This window comes from Gymnodraco acuticeps, unplaced genomic scaffold (genome assembly GCF_902827175.1).
Source record: "Gymnodraco acuticeps unplaced genomic scaffold, fGymAcu1.1, whole genome shotgun sequence".
NCBI lineage: Eukaryota > Metazoa > Chordata > Actinopteri > Perciformes > Bathydraconidae > Gymnodraco > Gymnodraco acuticeps.
Genome location: NW_022991632.1, coordinates 1058473 through 1075951, shown reverse-complemented (window position 1 = coordinate 1075951; position 17479 = coordinate 1058473). Strand labels below are relative to the sequence as shown.

At 40.3% G+C, this 17479-nt stretch overlaps 1 protein-coding gene across 6 annotated transcripts; it reads left to right on the top strand.

The window, feature by feature from the left end:
• The first annotated feature begins 403 nt into the window (after positions 1 to 403).
• On the top strand, positions 404 to 16864 carry soat2 (sterol O-acyltransferase 2). Of its 6 annotated transcripts, XM_034198354.1 has the most exons (17): positions 529 to 648; positions 726 to 750; positions 2555 to 2694; positions 2813 to 2874; positions 3893 to 4032; positions 4160 to 4213; positions 4866 to 4973; positions 8833 to 9115; positions 10880 to 10955; positions 11767 to 11851; positions 11933 to 11978; positions 12210 to 12339; positions 12757 to 12854; positions 13503 to 13601; positions 14277 to 14412; positions 14956 to 15101; positions 16439 to 16864. In XM_034198354.1, the coding sequence occupies exons 3-17, from the start codon at positions 2616 to 2618 to the stop codon at positions 16493 to 16495; spliced, it is 1599 nt and encodes a 532-aa protein (XP_034054245.1). In that variant the 5' UTR covers positions 529 to 648; positions 726 to 750; positions 2555 to 2615; the 3' UTR covers positions 16496 to 16864. The 6 variants fall into 6 exon arrangements, with proteins under 6 accessions (XP_034054247.1, XP_034054244.1, XP_034054245.1 ...); XM_034198356.1 differs by lacking the exon at positions 726 to 750 and having other exon boundaries at positions 404 to 648; positions 2816 to 2874; XM_034198353.1 differs by lacking the exon at positions 726 to 750 and having other exon boundaries at positions 404 to 648.
• Positions 16865 to 17479: the final 615 nt, after the last annotated feature.

Below are 17479 nucleotides of genomic sequence, written 5' to 3'. Positions count from 1 at the left end.
ATAACATTTTGAGTTTATCCATTCTCATGTCATTTTTTGCTCCTCCCTCTAAAAACACAATGATGTTTCAATACGGTCATCTTGTACGTTTGTCCTCGTTTTAAGATGAGATTTAAATTGAGCACACACACATCTATCCTTCTGCAGAAGTCCTCTAGTGTCAAGCTCTGCATCACATGTATCTCCACAGTGAAGGAAGGTCAGACCACCAAGTGACATACATTTTGAAATTTTAAATCAAAGCAGCTAGAATTGAGGTTTTTGTCTTTCACTCGGTATAGTAGAAAACCTTTCACCTGGATGTCTGGTAACCTTTCCACACACAAGCTATGCCAAGTAGAAAGGGCATGAAAATCAATAATAAAATTCATGCTATGAATAAATATTGCGATGACAGTTATTTGTGAATAGATGAGACAATAGGACAAACTCCACTGTTGCTTCATGACCTCATTCATCCAGAGGAGGAGAAGGGCGACCTGTGCTGCCCAGGGCCAGGAGCCAAAAGGGCAAAGTGCAACATTTATTTGAGAAAGGAGAGGACAGAGATCACAAGAACTGTAATAGACCTCCTTAAAAACACTCCGGCAACTCCCTCCAGCAGGAAACATCAATTCTAACACTGCCTGAGCCACATGCTGGACGACTGTGAGTATAAACCTGACACAATAACACATGTTGATCGTGAATATATCACTCATCTGTCACTTTTATGATTATTGTAGATTTCACAGTTTCTGCTGTACAAATGTAAGTTTAAAAAATGAAAGAAAATTGAACTCTATTACTGTTGAAAACTATTGGTAGTTTAGTGTGGTTGTAATATATAGACACTGCAAACAGGAAGGGATTACATTAAAGTTGCATACTTAGAAAAAATAGAATTGATTTTTAGTTTTCAGATTTTCTAATCACTTTAAAAGTATTTTCAATTGATGTGAATACAAAATATTGACTTTAAAGGAGTTCCTCTGATAGATCATTAACCACCCGACTGTAAACACTTTGTTTTTTAAATGAGACTTCAAACTGTGGTTGTATACCTCCACACATCAATCTTTGAGTGTTTCTCAGTCTATCCTCAGTTTACTGTAGCTCAAGATGACTGATAAAGCTCATTGTCACTATTAATTGTAACTATTCAATCGATTAAATGGTCCCATCTTTGATCATTTCACTGTCTTAATTTGTCTCATGGTAGCTTTCATCTCTCCGGCTATCCATCTGAAACAGTAATATTAATATCAACATTATATTGCGCTTAAGAAGCTGTGTTAATGGAGGCACTAATGAAAGAACATGTACTATGAGGTTGTTGTACTGATCCAAGCTCAATGTTCATATTTCATTTTCAAAAGATTTTTAACTTCCAAAGGACTTGGAGGTGGGCCATAACCCCAAATCCAATCTCCTGTGGGTGATGAAATGACAGCCATATTATGTTTTTCATATGAAATGAAGACATTGACAAACACATTGGAGTTATGGAGTATGCCATTATTCCTTTTCATTCTTAAAATCTGTGGATTCAAGTAAAACAGGCTGCAAGTGGGCAAGACGAAAAAGAGGACAGACAATACATCTGATTTCTAAATGTGATCCCTCACCCTCTATAGGGTTAAACTGTTTAAAACATGTTTGTCTTCATCTCTGTCTTTGCAGCCTCATCATCTGAAGGCACATAATGTATAATCTGTGCAAATCTTATCTGCTGTGTTGACATTTCTTGTGAGAGATGATCAGACAGCAAGGATTAGAACATGAGGTCACTCTGTGTCTTTCACCTCTTTGTCTGTTTTCTGTGCTCCTTATCTATAAAATGTGAACTTACTCTGGGAACTGGTACACCACTTTATCATGTGTTTACATTGTTTAGCTTGATAACACTCTTGTAAGGGAAAAACACTTCAGGTAACTAAAGTTCAAAACCCCTCACCCTGTGTATGCATAAAGTTCATGCACTTTTCCAGTTTGAGATTCACATTAAAAAGTTCCTCCAGACTGATGCTCATCCAGAATATTAATTTTATTGGACATGAGGCAACCTGTCAGCAATGGGCCTGTGACCTCATTTAATCTCTTAATTTTGAGATTCTCAACTCGACAAGGTTCAACAAGGGTACATTCACAATAAATCATATACTCTAGGGTGGAAAACTTTTGCTGCACCGCCCTCCATTGTGAGTGTTGAAAATGTTGTACCTCTGTCCTGTTGTGTCATAAGCAGAGAAAACAACTGATTTTGAAATCATTTATTGGGGTGAGTCAGTCCGTGGAGGGCACTGCACTGTGTCTCGCTGTTTCAGCAGATTTGTCAGAGATAACAACTATGTTTGGAACTAAACTGGCATGGGTACGGTTAACAGGGTCAGTTTTGGCTGTAATTTCCCCCCCTCCTGATTGGACCAACAAGAGAGGCTAAATTTGGCAAATGTGAGCCAGGCATCATTACTCAATCACATTGCACAATGTGTTACCCAATGAACTGTATCATTTATTTTGCAATTGAGCTGCACCTCTATATTTACCTTTTTATTCTATATTATATCTACAGGGTTGTCCTCTTAAGTTCCAGTACATAGTGCTTGGTGCTGTGGCGTCATCCGGTGGTAACCATGACTACTCCAGAGACACCTAATGGAGTGGTGCACCGAAACATAAAGACCCCTCAGTCAGAGGAGATCTCCGGTCCTGGTATGGTCAAAAATATATTTCTACAGCTTTTCTAGTTTTTCACTGAATATTAATCAAGGTGCAATATGTCCAGAATATTTTACTGTTTCAATTTATGCAATTTTCATTCCTCTCTCAGCAGCTGGAAACCGTAATAATGTGTCAGATGAAGATCTAAGACAGTGGCAGAAACATGCGCAGGTAAACAGCTTCTTTTATAATGTTGTTGGTATTTTTGCTTCTTTAAAGTAATGTAACTTATTACATTTGGATTGTAATTACTTTCTAACAAATATTGAACAGGTCAGGGTAAACTTATAGCAGCACTCAGCAGTGATTTCTGTCAAACTCTGTCAAAAGTTATCAAATGTTTTTCAATATGACTACATTTTTGATTACCGCTAGTAACTTTAAAGGTGGGGTAGGTAAGTTTCAGAAACCGGCTCGAGATACACTTTTTGTTATATTCCATGGAATGCTCTTAACATCCCGATAGCAATGAATATCTTAAGTGCTTTGACAAAAAATCCATAAAAAAAATTCATCTGTGGAAGCCGTAATACTGTAAAAAGCACGCCGGCTAAACGGATTGGATTGCCGCCCTGTCTGTCAGCCTTCCATCTCGTGCACGCACAAATGTATCTCGTGCCCTCATTGGGCGTGCCGTAATTGGGCGTGCATTGCAGGCAGCAGTACTTCAATGACTCGCCAGCAACAGGCGGCCACTTTCACCAGTCTGCTGACGTCATGTGTGCGTTCATGTGTGTTGGAGGAGGTGCTCTGAAGGAAGGGGCGGATTCTTTTCGGCTGTGTACTTTCAAATTTTAGTGCACTCGAGCCGGATTCTGAAACTTACCTACCCCACCTTTAATTTAATTGCATTATTTTCCTCAGTACCCGTAACTGATTACAATTCAATTTATTTAAATTACGTGACACCGTTATATGTTATTACTTACTTCCCGTCACTGCAGGTAACACCATTTCAATAAAAGCCAGTATATTCAATTGGGGTACCTTGATCATGCTCTCACTCCTCTGTCTTACTCATCTGGGGAAATCAAATATAGAAGCTAAAACTGTAGGGATACAACTTAACATCATATTTTAAGTGTGCAAAATGTGGGCTGCAACTTGCATAGTACTTGGGTGATTCATGAGAGTTGGCTTTCCATTTAGAAATCCAAATATTAATTTCCTCCTGTGTGTCGTCCTGTAGAGGGTGAAGGAGAAGGTCCTGGAGCAGGTCCAGGTTCAGCTCAGTGATTTACTGGACCAAGCTCTGACTGAAACCGTTGAGTCTTTCACCCAAACACAGGCAACATTCAATGGAAAGACAACAAACAAATCTGCACCCAGGTGAGGAAGAGGGGCAACTTTCACTCGCACACATATTATTCCTTATTGATTTTGGAGATATATGTTTATCCTCTAAGAACTCTAGTAAAATGTGTGTCTCTCCAATTGTTCTTGTTGTTTGTTTTAGATCTCAGAGAGCGGATGACGGCAAGGTGTTTGTGGCCAGGCCGTCACTGTTGGAGTAAGTCAGAAATGATATGTAAGGTGGTGAACTATGCCAAAACACATGCAAAAGAAGAAACATCTCCACTGACTTGACAATACATGCACCGCTTTTAGAAAACATTGACCAACTGATGAAACATAGTTTACTAAAAGCGCTGCATAAACCAAACGCTGCAAATATATAACGCTGTAAGAAGCTCAAAACAAAAAACATAAAATGTTGGCACATTTGTGTTTTTATATTTGCATCGTTTCTGACGCTGCAGTGTGTTTCTCCTGATGGAAGTGTATTGGGCCGTTGTAGCGTGTATGCACCTGTCGCCCACCGTACAAAACCCAAAGATATCCACTTGATGATCACATAGGACAAGGAAAAGCAGATGACGTTTTGTGTGATGCTGTAAAATGTAAATTGATTGTCAAAGTAGTTGCTGATTCATTTTCTGTTATGAAAAAAAAGTTATCTCTCATATACCATACCCACAGCTTTATGGTGTGTGGGCGAGGAGTTATGCAACTTGTTATGACAGACATTCCGAGTCTACAGAGATATGAGTTCTGTAGATTGTGTACAAAGTTATACTGTTAAAAATAAACCTGGCACATGTATGCGAAATGGCAGATATTGACATACAATTTACTCAACCAGTTCTCCTCCTCTTCCTCAGTGAACTCTTTGAGATCAACCACATCAGAACCATCTACCACATGTTCATCGCTGTACTCCTCATGTTCTGCCTGAGCACACTGGCTGTGGACTACATCGACCAGGGCAGGTGTGTGTGTGTGTGTGTGTGTGTGTGTGTGTGTGTGTGTGTGTGTGTGTGTGTGTGTGTGTGTGTGTGTGTGTGTGTGTGTGTGTTCAAACTCCACTATGCGACTATTTAATTGTAATACACGTTTCAAAGTGATGCCGAAGTAACTACATACTGACAACGGTTAGTAAAAGCCATGAATTCACGCTTTGACAAGTCTGCAGACAAGACGGCAGGCGAAAAGCTTTTAAAATGCGTGTTTTCTGAATGGAATCGGATCCATCAGGCTGAGCTAACCTGTAGCTGCTCCGTCCACACTCACAACAACGTCATACAGACATAAATAAAGCAGCGACTGTATTCGCCATGACACAGACATTCTGTGGTTTGTACATGTTTAACTTTTGTCCAGTTTCTGAACAGATATGAGGAGCTGTGAGCTCTGAGTGTGTGCTAACGGCTGATGTGTTGGCAATCACGAAGCGTCATTTCTTGACTGGCAGCAAAAACAACCAATCACAGCAGTGCTTCTCTGCTCTGTCCAATCACAAACAAGAAGTGTTCTCCCTAAACTTTAGGAATACCCTTTCCGTCCAATGTGAAATGCTGTGGTGTTTTCTGAAATGCTGTAGCGTTTTCTGAAATGCTGTGGTGTTTTCTGAAATGCTGTAGTGTTTTGTGAAATGCTGCGGTGTTTTCTGAAATGCTGTAGCATTTTCATTTTCCCTGTGTCCCTTCCTCCTAGTACTCTCCCTGCCTCTCTGCCCGTTTGGCAGCAACGATAGAGCAATCAATCCCTCTGAGCAGGGCCGCCTTAATGCACGGGCTGAAGCCCAGGGGCCTACGGAGATTGGGGGCCTATCATGAGCCAAAAAAATAAAAAATTCAAATAGTTTTTTATTTTATTTCGGGTGTTTATTTTTTATTTTAAATAAACAAAGTCTTGGCTTTCAGAATATGAAACTTTTATTTCCAAAATCACACGATAAATACATTTTTGAAGCTTGTAAAGGGAAGAAGACAGCTCTCCCTCGCCACTCTGCTCTTCCACAGCGCCGCTTCCCCTCCCTCCGCTGAAATTATGAATGTAAGGCATATAGTAATCATAGATAACACGGCAGGGTCCGTTACAGTTTGTTTTCATCTGATTTCAAATAAACAAAGTCTTGGCTTTCAGAATATTAAACTTTTTTCGGCAAATTCAGATGATAAATACAACTTTGAAGCTTTTAAAGGCATAATTACAAGCAGAGAACGGAGTAACTTTACGTCACAGCAGGCATAACAACAGCATCAAAAATGTTGACTCCGTAACAGTCAGTGGGCACCCAAATCAGCCAATCAGAATGAAAATATGTTTCACATGTGACTTATTCAAATTGCGAGTGATTGAGTGACAGATGAAGGTTGTTTAGGAGAAAATGTCGGAGAAGAAAAAGTTTGACAGTGGCGCTCGGAAAAGGAAATTGTTGAGGGAAAAGGAGTTTCGAGACAAGCAGCTATTACACAAAATGCCGAAGCTTACAGGTTATTTTAAACCTGTAAACCTGGATGAGGAGGAAGGACAGATTAGTTCTGTACCGAGCGGCAGCGGCGATGCCGGCCTCGGAGCCAAGTAGGCCGTCTGGTTCTGATAGCGATGGAGTAGCGGGACAGGAAAAACAGACAGGAGGGACGTTATCTGTTGGAGGAGATGGAGAGGACGACGAGGACTTGCTACGTGGAGGGGAGCCAACGGCATCCGGACAAATACACGAGGGAGGCCCGCACTCATCTGGAGGAAAGGACCCGGCGCGCGTAGAGCAGAGTGGAGAAGACAAGCGGGAAAACGAGGATACAGGAGAACTAGACGACCCCTACAGCACTGACCCAGGCCTATGGGGCAACAACATGGACAAACAGGCAGTAGCGTGGCGTGGGGAAAAATGTAGATGAGTGATTACAGCGCCCGGTATCATTTTACACACATTTGTATCACACAGATGCAGGACTTGCACACGCCTGTTATCTAACCGACAGGTCCGCACGCACTCTCCAGCTGAAACTCTCTCCTTATTAATTTAAGCATTTTACTTAATAATATATGCAGACAATCACACAATCTATGTGATTTGTGGATTTACCGTGCCTCTCAATTGCCCGTGACAGGTTGGCAAGGTCGATGAATCCTGAAGTTGCCCAAGGATTGTTCAGGGAGCACGAATCCTTGTCAAAAAGAAGACATGGCCAGCAAAATAGACGCTGAAGTTTAGCGCTTCCAGTTAGCCACTCCGTGCGGACATAATTGTCCTCATTGAACGTCCGATTCTCTCCCTTTTCCTCTGTGTACACACAGCTCGAGTGCGGGCATTGGCCTGTCATCTGATTTAATTTTTAGTTGCTGCTGTAGCGGATGTTTAGTAAAGTTATGTTTGATTAAGTACGCCAAATCTCCACCCTCCATAATGCTTCATTTGCTTGATAATTTCTAACGGCGGTGATGACAGTATTAAAACTGATGTTGATGTGATTTGATTGGATGGCAGTGTCCAATCAAATCGCCAGCCGCCAGCCGCCTCTGAAGGGAAGCAAGAGGCGGCTGGCTTCCCTTGGCATGGCCCTGACCAATCACAGGTTGGCAGGGGCATCACGTGGGTCTCATCTGATTGGTCAATCCCTCAATTTTTTTTCACCAAGGGAAGCCAGATTCGGCTGGCCTCCTCTCGCAACAGTGAGTGCAATCTACTGTTTCACCATAACATCTAGAGGGGCGCTGTTTCACTCTTTGTAAAATACTCAATGAGAATGGGGGAGAGACGGGCCGGCAGCAACACACAGCAAAGGAGAATTATCGAAACAAAACAAAGTGTTTTTATTTATTTATTTAAATTATAACTACAATCCGAAAAAACAGTGGAAGCCTGGCTTCCCTTGGCCTCCGGGAGAAAACGCCACTGAGACAGGTGCTTCTCTACTGGGCGAAAATGTGTCCGTAATTGTGTCAAAACAGAGAAGCTGACCTCTCTGCCTCAGAGCAGCAGTACAAGCATCAGAAGAGATACTTCTCCAGAAGCTTATTCAAGCGCAAGCTGGGTAACGGGGAGTATATGCTCAGGGAGTGGCTATGTTACTCACCATCCCGAGGTAGTGTCTTCTGCTTTGCATGCAAACTATTTGGCGATAAGAGAGACACGTCATTTGGCAGCGTGGGATACTCTAATTGGAAGCACGCAAATGAACGGATAGCCGAACATGAAAGCTGTGACATGCACAGGAAAGCCATGGTATCCTTCATTAATCAGACAGCTGACCGTGGAACAGTGGATTCAGAACTATCACCAGGGGGCCTACAAAACAGCCCCAGGGCCTGAGGGCAGGTTAAGACGGGCCTGCCTCCGAGTATTTCTGTGTTGCTCTGGGTAGCTCAGTAATGATTCGCTTGCAGACGCAAGAAGTTTAATTCTTGTGCTCCTCCATCGGGAAACTCGACTGTGTGCAAATAATTTGATACGTCGACACACATTTAGCATTGATTTTGATATCTGGAGAATTAAATAAAAAATTGTAATATACAACTGGACGTGATGAATGGCACCATCCCTTTGACATGCTGCAGTGAGACAATGGGTATTTTAAATCAATTTTGAAAATCAATTGCTATCAGGGGTCTTTCAGAGCAAATAATTCAAAAACATTTAACTATGCTTGACATTTATTCAAAACAGTCAAGCTTTGATATCATTAACATTTTTATTTAAAACCCTGTTTGAAGCTAAAACAAGACATTGTGGCAAGTAGAGCGCATCACTTCTAATCTTCAACTTATTTTCTTCTTTGTAATAACTTTGTCATACCCTTCACTTAATGATTGTACTTTTTATTTTATGCCATCCCACTCCAGGATAGTTTTGGAGTTCGACCTGCTGTTCTTCGCCTTCGGAAAGCTGGGGACGGTGGTCTGGGCCTGGGCTGTGATGTTTTTCTACACGCTGCTGGTCCCCTACCTCACGCTGGTGATTTGGGGGTCTTTGTACCACACCTGCCCCTCTAAGCTGGGTCTGTCCCTCGGCACGGGGCTGATCCTGTCTGCAGTGCAGACCTACGTCCTGGGACTCTTCCCCATCTTTGTGGTCATACAGTACCAGCTGCCACCAGCCTCGCGGTTTATTGTGATTCTGGAGCAGGTGAGTGTCTGTTTGAGGAATAACAGCTTTTTTATTTATTGAGAACAGGGTGCAACACTTTTGAACTGCCCATAAGCCTTCAGGATACATCAGCATGTATCGTATTAGAATTGGCTTATTCGTATAAAAAAAGAAGGAAAAAAAAAGGTACAAATAAATGCAGTACAGAAAGGATACAAAATTGTAATTATTAACCATGATCAAATGTGTCCATCAAACTGCAATGAAAGGTCCTGCTAAAGACATATCTGCATTACTGAATTCAAGAGGTTCTCAAACTTTCTGTACTGAGTGAGTATTGGCCCATTTATGTATATTGTTTAGTCAGATGTTGATATATTAGCATAACCCTAAAAAATCTTACATATGATCTGCTCCAAACACATTAACTACAGTATGTATAGGTCAAAGTCATTTTGGAGGAAAAGACGCTTGAAGAAATTCTCAAAGTATCTAAGCAGCATCGAGGAATTAATCTCCCTTTGACACATGCAGTAATAGTACTGAATCAGAGATAACACACACGATCATTAGAGCTTAGCAAGGCAGCAATGCCAAGCTTAAATCACACGAGGAGGAGGGATGGGTGTTGGAGGGAGTCGGGCTGCATCCACAGTTAACAGATCAACAGAGAACAAGTGAGAGCAGCAGATTGTACCAGTAATTAGCACACATTTATTAATGTTGGATTGGATGTTGCTAGATGACTTGTAGCTAAACAATAATTCATGAATAAGTCAATTATTGTGAATTTGAATTAAACAGTTGACAACAAACAGCTAACATGAGCACTTCATGTGTGATTTCCCAGCAGCAGCAGGTCAGTGTTTACAGTTATAGCTGCTCCGAGAAAGTGCGAGTAAACAACCAAAGGTTGTCTGGAGTTCCAAGTCAGGATCGTTTTCATAACTCCTGCAGTATGAGCAGAGGATCAGAGGGTTTTTTATTGCAGCGTGAACTGCTGCTCAGCATCACTTTTTTTTATTAGGAACAACATGTGCTAGAAACACCCTGGACTGTAGATGAAATGATCTTCATTGGAACTCAAAATGATAAATGCAGCCATCAGCAGGAACATTGTTAGAAGAAAAGCCTGCTGGCCAGAGTTTGGAGAGATGGGATTCTTCCAACTGGAAAGTCACCAAAACAGAAAGTCGATCTCAATGCAGCCAACGTCTGAACATCACGGGTGCATTCTGTAATACCTTCTCATCCTTTATCACACTGGCCCTGGGCTCCAAAACCGTCTTAGTCCTGCGATCATTTTATCTTCATTGGATGGAGTGAGATAATCCCAGTGCTTATATGCTTTTGGGAAACCCGGTCCTTATCCTCATCTGACCTGGAACCAATAAGTCCATTCGTAATTCTGGTGCCCTCCATACCACATATCAACAGTTTGATATTGGTTGTTGATGCATAATTGAATGTGTTTACTTAACTTAATTGTGCAAAACAGTAATTGGTTCCCTGTTGTCTGCAGATTAATGACGCATCATGTCTGAATCACAGTTGGCTGTCTAAAAATGATTAACCATTTTATTTAAATGGCGCCTGTTGTGCTATAGTTCCCTTTTAGTCTTTGTTCTCACGGTTAATTACAGAAGTGAGCTAGATAATGAATCATTAGGTCAATACGTTCAAATGTAGAGCATGAGATTTAGGCCCCAAGGATACAGTTGTTCACTGCAGACACCTTGTCAATTCATGTAATAAAGACGGACGGAGAAGCTGTTTCACATAATACCTATCTATTTTCCGCAGATTCGATTCCTGATGAAAAGCTACTCATTCATAAGAGAAACCGGTCCTGTTATCATGAGGAACACACCAAAGGAAGGTACTGAACTGCATTGTATTGATGTCAGGTGTATTTACTCCTCAGCCTGAATCATTACTCATGATGACACTCTCAGACACTAGAGAAATTACTCTCAGAGAACTCAGCGGGTTACCAGGAATACACAACACAGACTGAAACACACATGCAATCAATTAAATTGAATATGTACAGTCCCATGAGATCCTGTCATAAAAGTGTGTTAGTGGTGAGGAATGTGTCTCTCTCTGACTGCGTAGCAGAAGACATAAATAGTTATTTCAGTAAAATGCCTCCAGTTTAAAACTCCTGAATAAAAAAGTAAAGACTGGCAGAAACAACTTTTTAAAGTTTCTGTAAAATATATTTGTTTTGGAAAGAGTTGAAAATACAAAATGTTAACACATATTTTAATAGCTATGTTAAATGAAAGAACAGCAGGTTTGGAGCTTGACTGAACTACATCTTAAATTCAGCAAAAGAGATTAGAGGTTTTTCTATGTGGACAATTGTGTTTAATAGCTTAATGATTGTGTGATAAACTCACTGTAGATTCATTTTAAAGGGAGCCATTTCTTAGCAGGTCCCTGTACTCAGGTGCTGTAAAGCTAAAGCGTTCACAAATGGAGCTGTTAATGGCTGGTACTGTGCCACATAATGAAACAAGGCAAATTAAATGACCTTAAATAAGCTATTTCTAACCAAACCCATTTTTAAAAGTCATTCTGGATCATTTTAACTGCTAAAATATATTTTGCTGTTAGAATTTAGGACTCAAAACTGGACCCCTGACTTTGATGGTCATACAGACTGAATTGTTTTTGTTTCTCAGGAGAAAGCCCCAGATTCCCATCACTTTCCAGCTATCTGTACTTCCTCTTCTGTCCGACTCTCATCTACAGGGAATCATATCCTCGGTAAGACACTTTGTCCTTTTGAACCTTTTGCTGATCCCTCATGATTTACTTTGTAGTCACATCTTGTCTCTTTCTTTGCAGGAATACCCATATAAGATGGAAGTATGTTGGCATCACAACTGGAATGGTAAGTTAAACTTCATTGTGTAGATTGTGACAGAAAAACGAAGTAGGTGTAGTGAGGTTAATGACCTATAAGTAGCTTGTAGCGCTTGTGTATTGTTGGATAACGTAAAGCAATCATAAACTACAGCTTTAATCTCAGATCTCTGAGGTGACATCACTATCTCCTGTTGTGCTTATTCTGAAGTGAGCTCTAGATTGGAATTGCTTTTAACTTATAATGCTTAATTTGCAGATTTTTGGATGCCTCTTTTATGCCTACTTCATCCTGGTCCGCCTTTGTGTGCCCGTCTTCAGACCTGAGACCAAACAGCCTTTCAGTAAACGAACTATGGTCCTGGCTGTGTTCCACTCAATATTACCAGGTACTTCCTACTTTCTACTTTACTGCAGCTTCTTGTTTTGTCAGGCAATATGAGAAGAATAAAATATTATTTAAAGTCCATCCTCATTCTTAACAACACTTATGCTTACAATTTCTATCATCTCTTATCTGCATGAGTCAATGCTGGACAGGCTGAGGGCTTAACAGGTTAATGTTTCTCTTATGGAAATAGAGAAAACAAGTCTCTAGTGTTTTAAAGTGATAAGATTATATGCGGTTATGCAATCAAATGCAGGTATTAAAGCCTGGCATATTTATTGCTCTCTTTTAAAGAATGGCTTTTTGTGTATAGGCTGATTTAAGCGTCAAGATACTATTCTTCTGAGAAAGCTGGGAGCAATGCCCAGAATGAAAGTGTCGCTCACAAACTCCCTCTCTCTGTCTGTCCCTGTCTCAGGTATAATGCTCCTCCTGCTGTGTTTCTTCGCCTTCCTGCACTGCTGGCTCAACCTCTTCGGAGAGCTCCTGCGTTTCGCTGACAGAATGTTTTACAAGGTGTTTGTCATGGCTGATTTTTGTTGGCATCATCCCTCCTGTGAGCACTTTATTTGGAGATGTGCTTGTTCTTTCATGTGGGGAAATTGGGATTAATGACGAGTGAAATTACAGCAGAAGGAGGCCTGACGGTCCCAAAAACGTCCTAGGCTTAAGTTTGCTCTTGGACAAGCTGTGACATAGTGTTGTACTCAATGTTATGATTGCGAATGATTTATCCAATTTGTGTTGTGCCTAGAAACCTGAAAATAAGACGCAACTGACACCATACTTGTGTGTGATGCTGATTTGAGTTGACCAAAATATAAAACAACTTTTATCAATTGTATTAAACCTTTTGCAATGCACATAGATCAACTTCCCTGTAATTGTTCCAGTGTTAGCGCTTCATTTAAGTGCAAACTTCTACAGCAGCTGGAAGCATTGTATGCCATCAGAGCTACACACTCTTATACTCTGGGTATGTTTAAAGCCATACTGTATTTCATTTAAGAAGATCACACAGGTTTGGCTCTCACCAGTTTATCTTCATGAAAATCAGTATGTGTTTTCAGTTGTCTAATGCCAGAAGTGAGGGAAGCCTTATTTACTGTGTTTTTATTTTTTTTATCCACAAACTCATTTTACTACTCTGCATTGATGTTCTAGGACTGGTGGAACTCGACGTCCTTCGCCAACTATTACCGCACCTGGAATGTGGTCGTTCATGACTGGCTCTACCAATACGGATACAGAGACTTCCTCTGGGTGAGCCCATTGTCAATACAGCAATCTACAAATGAATCAGAAATCCTTTATTTCAGAATCAGAAATCCTTTATTTCTTCCACAACAAGGAAATGTAAATGATTACAACAGCAGATAGTACAGATAAAGTGAGGGGGGCGGGGCAAATGGCTAAGTATGCACACGTTATTAACAACTATATAAGTACAAAAACTAAAACAAAGTAGAAGATATGTAAAAAAGTAGCAGTATATTTGTTTTTAAGAAAAGTGACCATATTTAATTAAAGTGCTAGCTGGTACTGCAGCCAATTGTAAATCAACTGAGAGAAATACATTAACTAATAAAAATAAATGAAATTGCAGGAGGGTATACTCACTGTATTGCGCTTGCATGTATATTGCATACAGTTTTATATTACAGACAGTGTTATTTCAGATCAGGGGTATTCCAGGCTATGTGTGTGGGGGGTCCACCAAGGGCCGTGGTGGTTGTACAGCCTGTCGCTAAATACAATATATAATAGTACAAAACTATAATGTGATGTCCCAATTGGTTTTGTCTGTATTTCCAAAACAGCATGTCACATGGTTAAGTCCTCGTCCTGTCATTCTAGAGACACAAATTCTAGGAGGAAGGGACACAGGCAAATTCCCTGACCTCTAACCCAAACCCTTCCTTCCTCTGATCCCTGCAGCTGTCCAAAAGGAAATTCCGAACAGCTGCTATGCTCTCCGTCTTCATCGTCTCTGCTGTCGTCCATGAGTACGCCCTGGCCATGGGCTTCGGCTTCTTCTATCCCGTCATGTTCTTTCTCTTCGCCATCTTTGGAGGTGAGGGTTAAACTAAGTATTTGAGGAACAATCTTCACATTAAAAATAACTGGACATTATCGGTGCACGGACCTTTCTGCTGGAGGAAAGCATCCGATTAAATACATGCCTTTCAAATAAAGAAGGAAATAAGATGGGAAAAGCAAAACATGAAAAATATGATTATGTCCAACTCATTACTAAATCACAAAAGAAAATCACTAAAAACACTCTCTGAATACAATAGCTTGTTAAATATGTAAATGTTCCCTTCTACATTCTGGACTGTGCCTTCAAAGTTCAAATCAGTATTTATTCACAATACACACATTTAAAAGCTATTTCCAGCAGACAACTCTCATATTGTTCATTGTGTCCTTTTCCTCTGAGCTCAATAAGAAGTCATTTCACAAAATATTTGATTTTGTCTCATGCTCTTACTGTATGCCCTTGTTCTTACTAGCACACATCTCATCCTTAACACACATACACTGTTTCTGTTTAACTTCAGATAACCTTGACACAAAATCAACAATAACATTTACTTACTTTATCCTCTCTCAGTGGTGTTCAACTTTGCCATGAATGACAAGCGACAGAGCCCCGTGTTCAACGTGGTCATGTGGGCGTCTCTCTTCCTGGGACAGGGCGTCCAGGTGTGTCTGTACTCACAGGAGTGGTACGCTCAGATACACTGCCCTCGGACAGAGGTATGTGCTCCACATACATGTGCATGCTAGTTCTAGAAAAGGCTCTAGGAAGCTATGCTCAGATGATCCGACTGGTTTCATTTATTTGAGGGTGATTATGGTGATTCTATTTAAGGGTAGCTTGACAGGAACAACATCACTATATCTTATAAGGATCACTCAAAATATGTTTACGGAGACACAGACATATAAACACTTGGAAAATATTTCAAAACACGTTACGTTATGATGAAACACAGACTGAGTCATATACAGAATCACAAGGTTAAAACACCAGCCACCAGCCGACACTTGTTACTATAGAATACTGTGAGATTCTTCTTAGTTATTGATTATGGTGTTTGAAGGTTTAAATAAACATTCTCAATGGACTGTGTTAAAGCTCAGTGATCATGATTGAACAACATCTAAATCCTTTAAATAAAGAAAGCTAAATACATAGAAATGTGACTTGCAATACACCACTTCGACCCCAATGTGTGACGTACTTTAAAGGAAAAATGAATAGGAGGTCAGAAGGTGAATAAACTTGAAAGACAAATAAATAGACTAAAACATCACATGGTACTTTGGACGTCATACTGACGCCAGAAACCAGATGAATCAGACTAACTGCTTTCACTGTTTTATAATCCTGGCTTTGTAGTCTCTTTTTATCTCTTGTCATTCCTGAGCATCTGTTACTACACAGACTACGTGCATAGTGTGGACACGCATATAACATTACTTGTTAGACGCTTTTATCGACAAAGCGACTTACATACTCAATACTGTGGACAATCCCCACAGGAGCAATTTGGGGTAAAGTGTCTTGCCCAGGGACACAACGACATGCTGACTGCAGTGGGGTTTGAACCTGTGCTCCCCTGATCCCAACACCAATGCACAGCCCACTACACCACACGCCTCCTCCAATATCAATTGTAGAAATGTGTTCTCAAAGAGACAGCTTACCCAATTTACAAACATAAGCCTATGGAGGAGAGCCACATGTGTTAAGAAAAAGTATGTTTGTAAAAATCTGACAAGTAATTCATCATTTAAAAAGCCCCCCTTCCAACCCCAAGCATTTTATGAAGTCACAGATGTGAGGGATTTGCCTGACAGATGGGCCCAGATGTACTTAACATACTTATTCTACTATGACACCAGCTACAGCATCCAAGCACGCCTCATTCTCTCACACAATGGCTTAACACAGTTAACGGCTCTCTAAAAATAGACCTAAATGAGATTAGTAATGATGTATGGATGTTAAATCATACAGATGAAATGTATAAAAGGATTTCATATAATGTTACCATATTTAGATCGATATTTTTACTTTGTCTCAACAGAATAGCTTCTGGGAGATGGTGACGCCTCGATCGTGGTCCTGCAGCTACCAGAGATGATGAGAACCGAGGGATAAATGATGAAAGGGTAAAGGTCTGAAAAATTGAAGACTGGCAATAGCAAGGAACTTGAAATGTATGTTAATATATAGGTTCTTTTCTGTATTTTTGTGTGTTAAGATGTATTTGGGTCAAGATGTGACTGTCACTGTTATCTTGTTGAGTTGTTATTCAGAGGTGACGCTATTCATAAGTCTCACCTCTGAATTATTCCTATTTTTATACAGAAGGTATTAAATACTGTGAAATAATTCAGGCCGTGTAAAACTTTCTTTAAAAACGATTGCAATGAGCTGATATCATGTACCTGTTGATTGTTGTACTGTAAGCAAAATGTTGCACATCAATAAAATGTATTGACAAAATCTTTATAGTTTTAAAAAAGTTCGTCATTTTGTAAAACATTTGGTGTTTATGGATTAAACAAACAGGATAAGACATGTGAATGGATGAGCTTTGGAGATATGCAGATTATTGACCTCCGCCAGTATAGCTATCCCCCCCGATGCCAGTATTTATCCTAAACTAAGCTAACCACCTCTTCAGCTTGAACACAGTCAACAGGGGAAAATATGTAATATATATTTATAAGCTATATAACTATCATAAGATCCCTGAAAATAAATGTATCAATTATTTAATTTTTCAAAATAATCAGATATACAATGTTAAAATTGCCAATGTATTTCTGCTATATTTAGTAAAGTTGGACATTTTACAAAATATATCAGTTACTACTTCCTACAGGTTTGCCACAGGGCATCTGGCCTGCTGTGTGTGTTGCATGTTTGATCCCACCTTGATGGACATTCAGCTGGCAGGGTTTGGCTGGGAAAGCAGGTACATTAACCAACCACAGGCAGCGTCTTATCAGTGTGCCACAAAGCCTCTGTTTGTCTGCCTGCCACATCAGGAAGAAGAAGATTAACATGAGTACAGTGTTTGCATTAGTGATGTCATGCTCTGTAAACTGATACAATACGA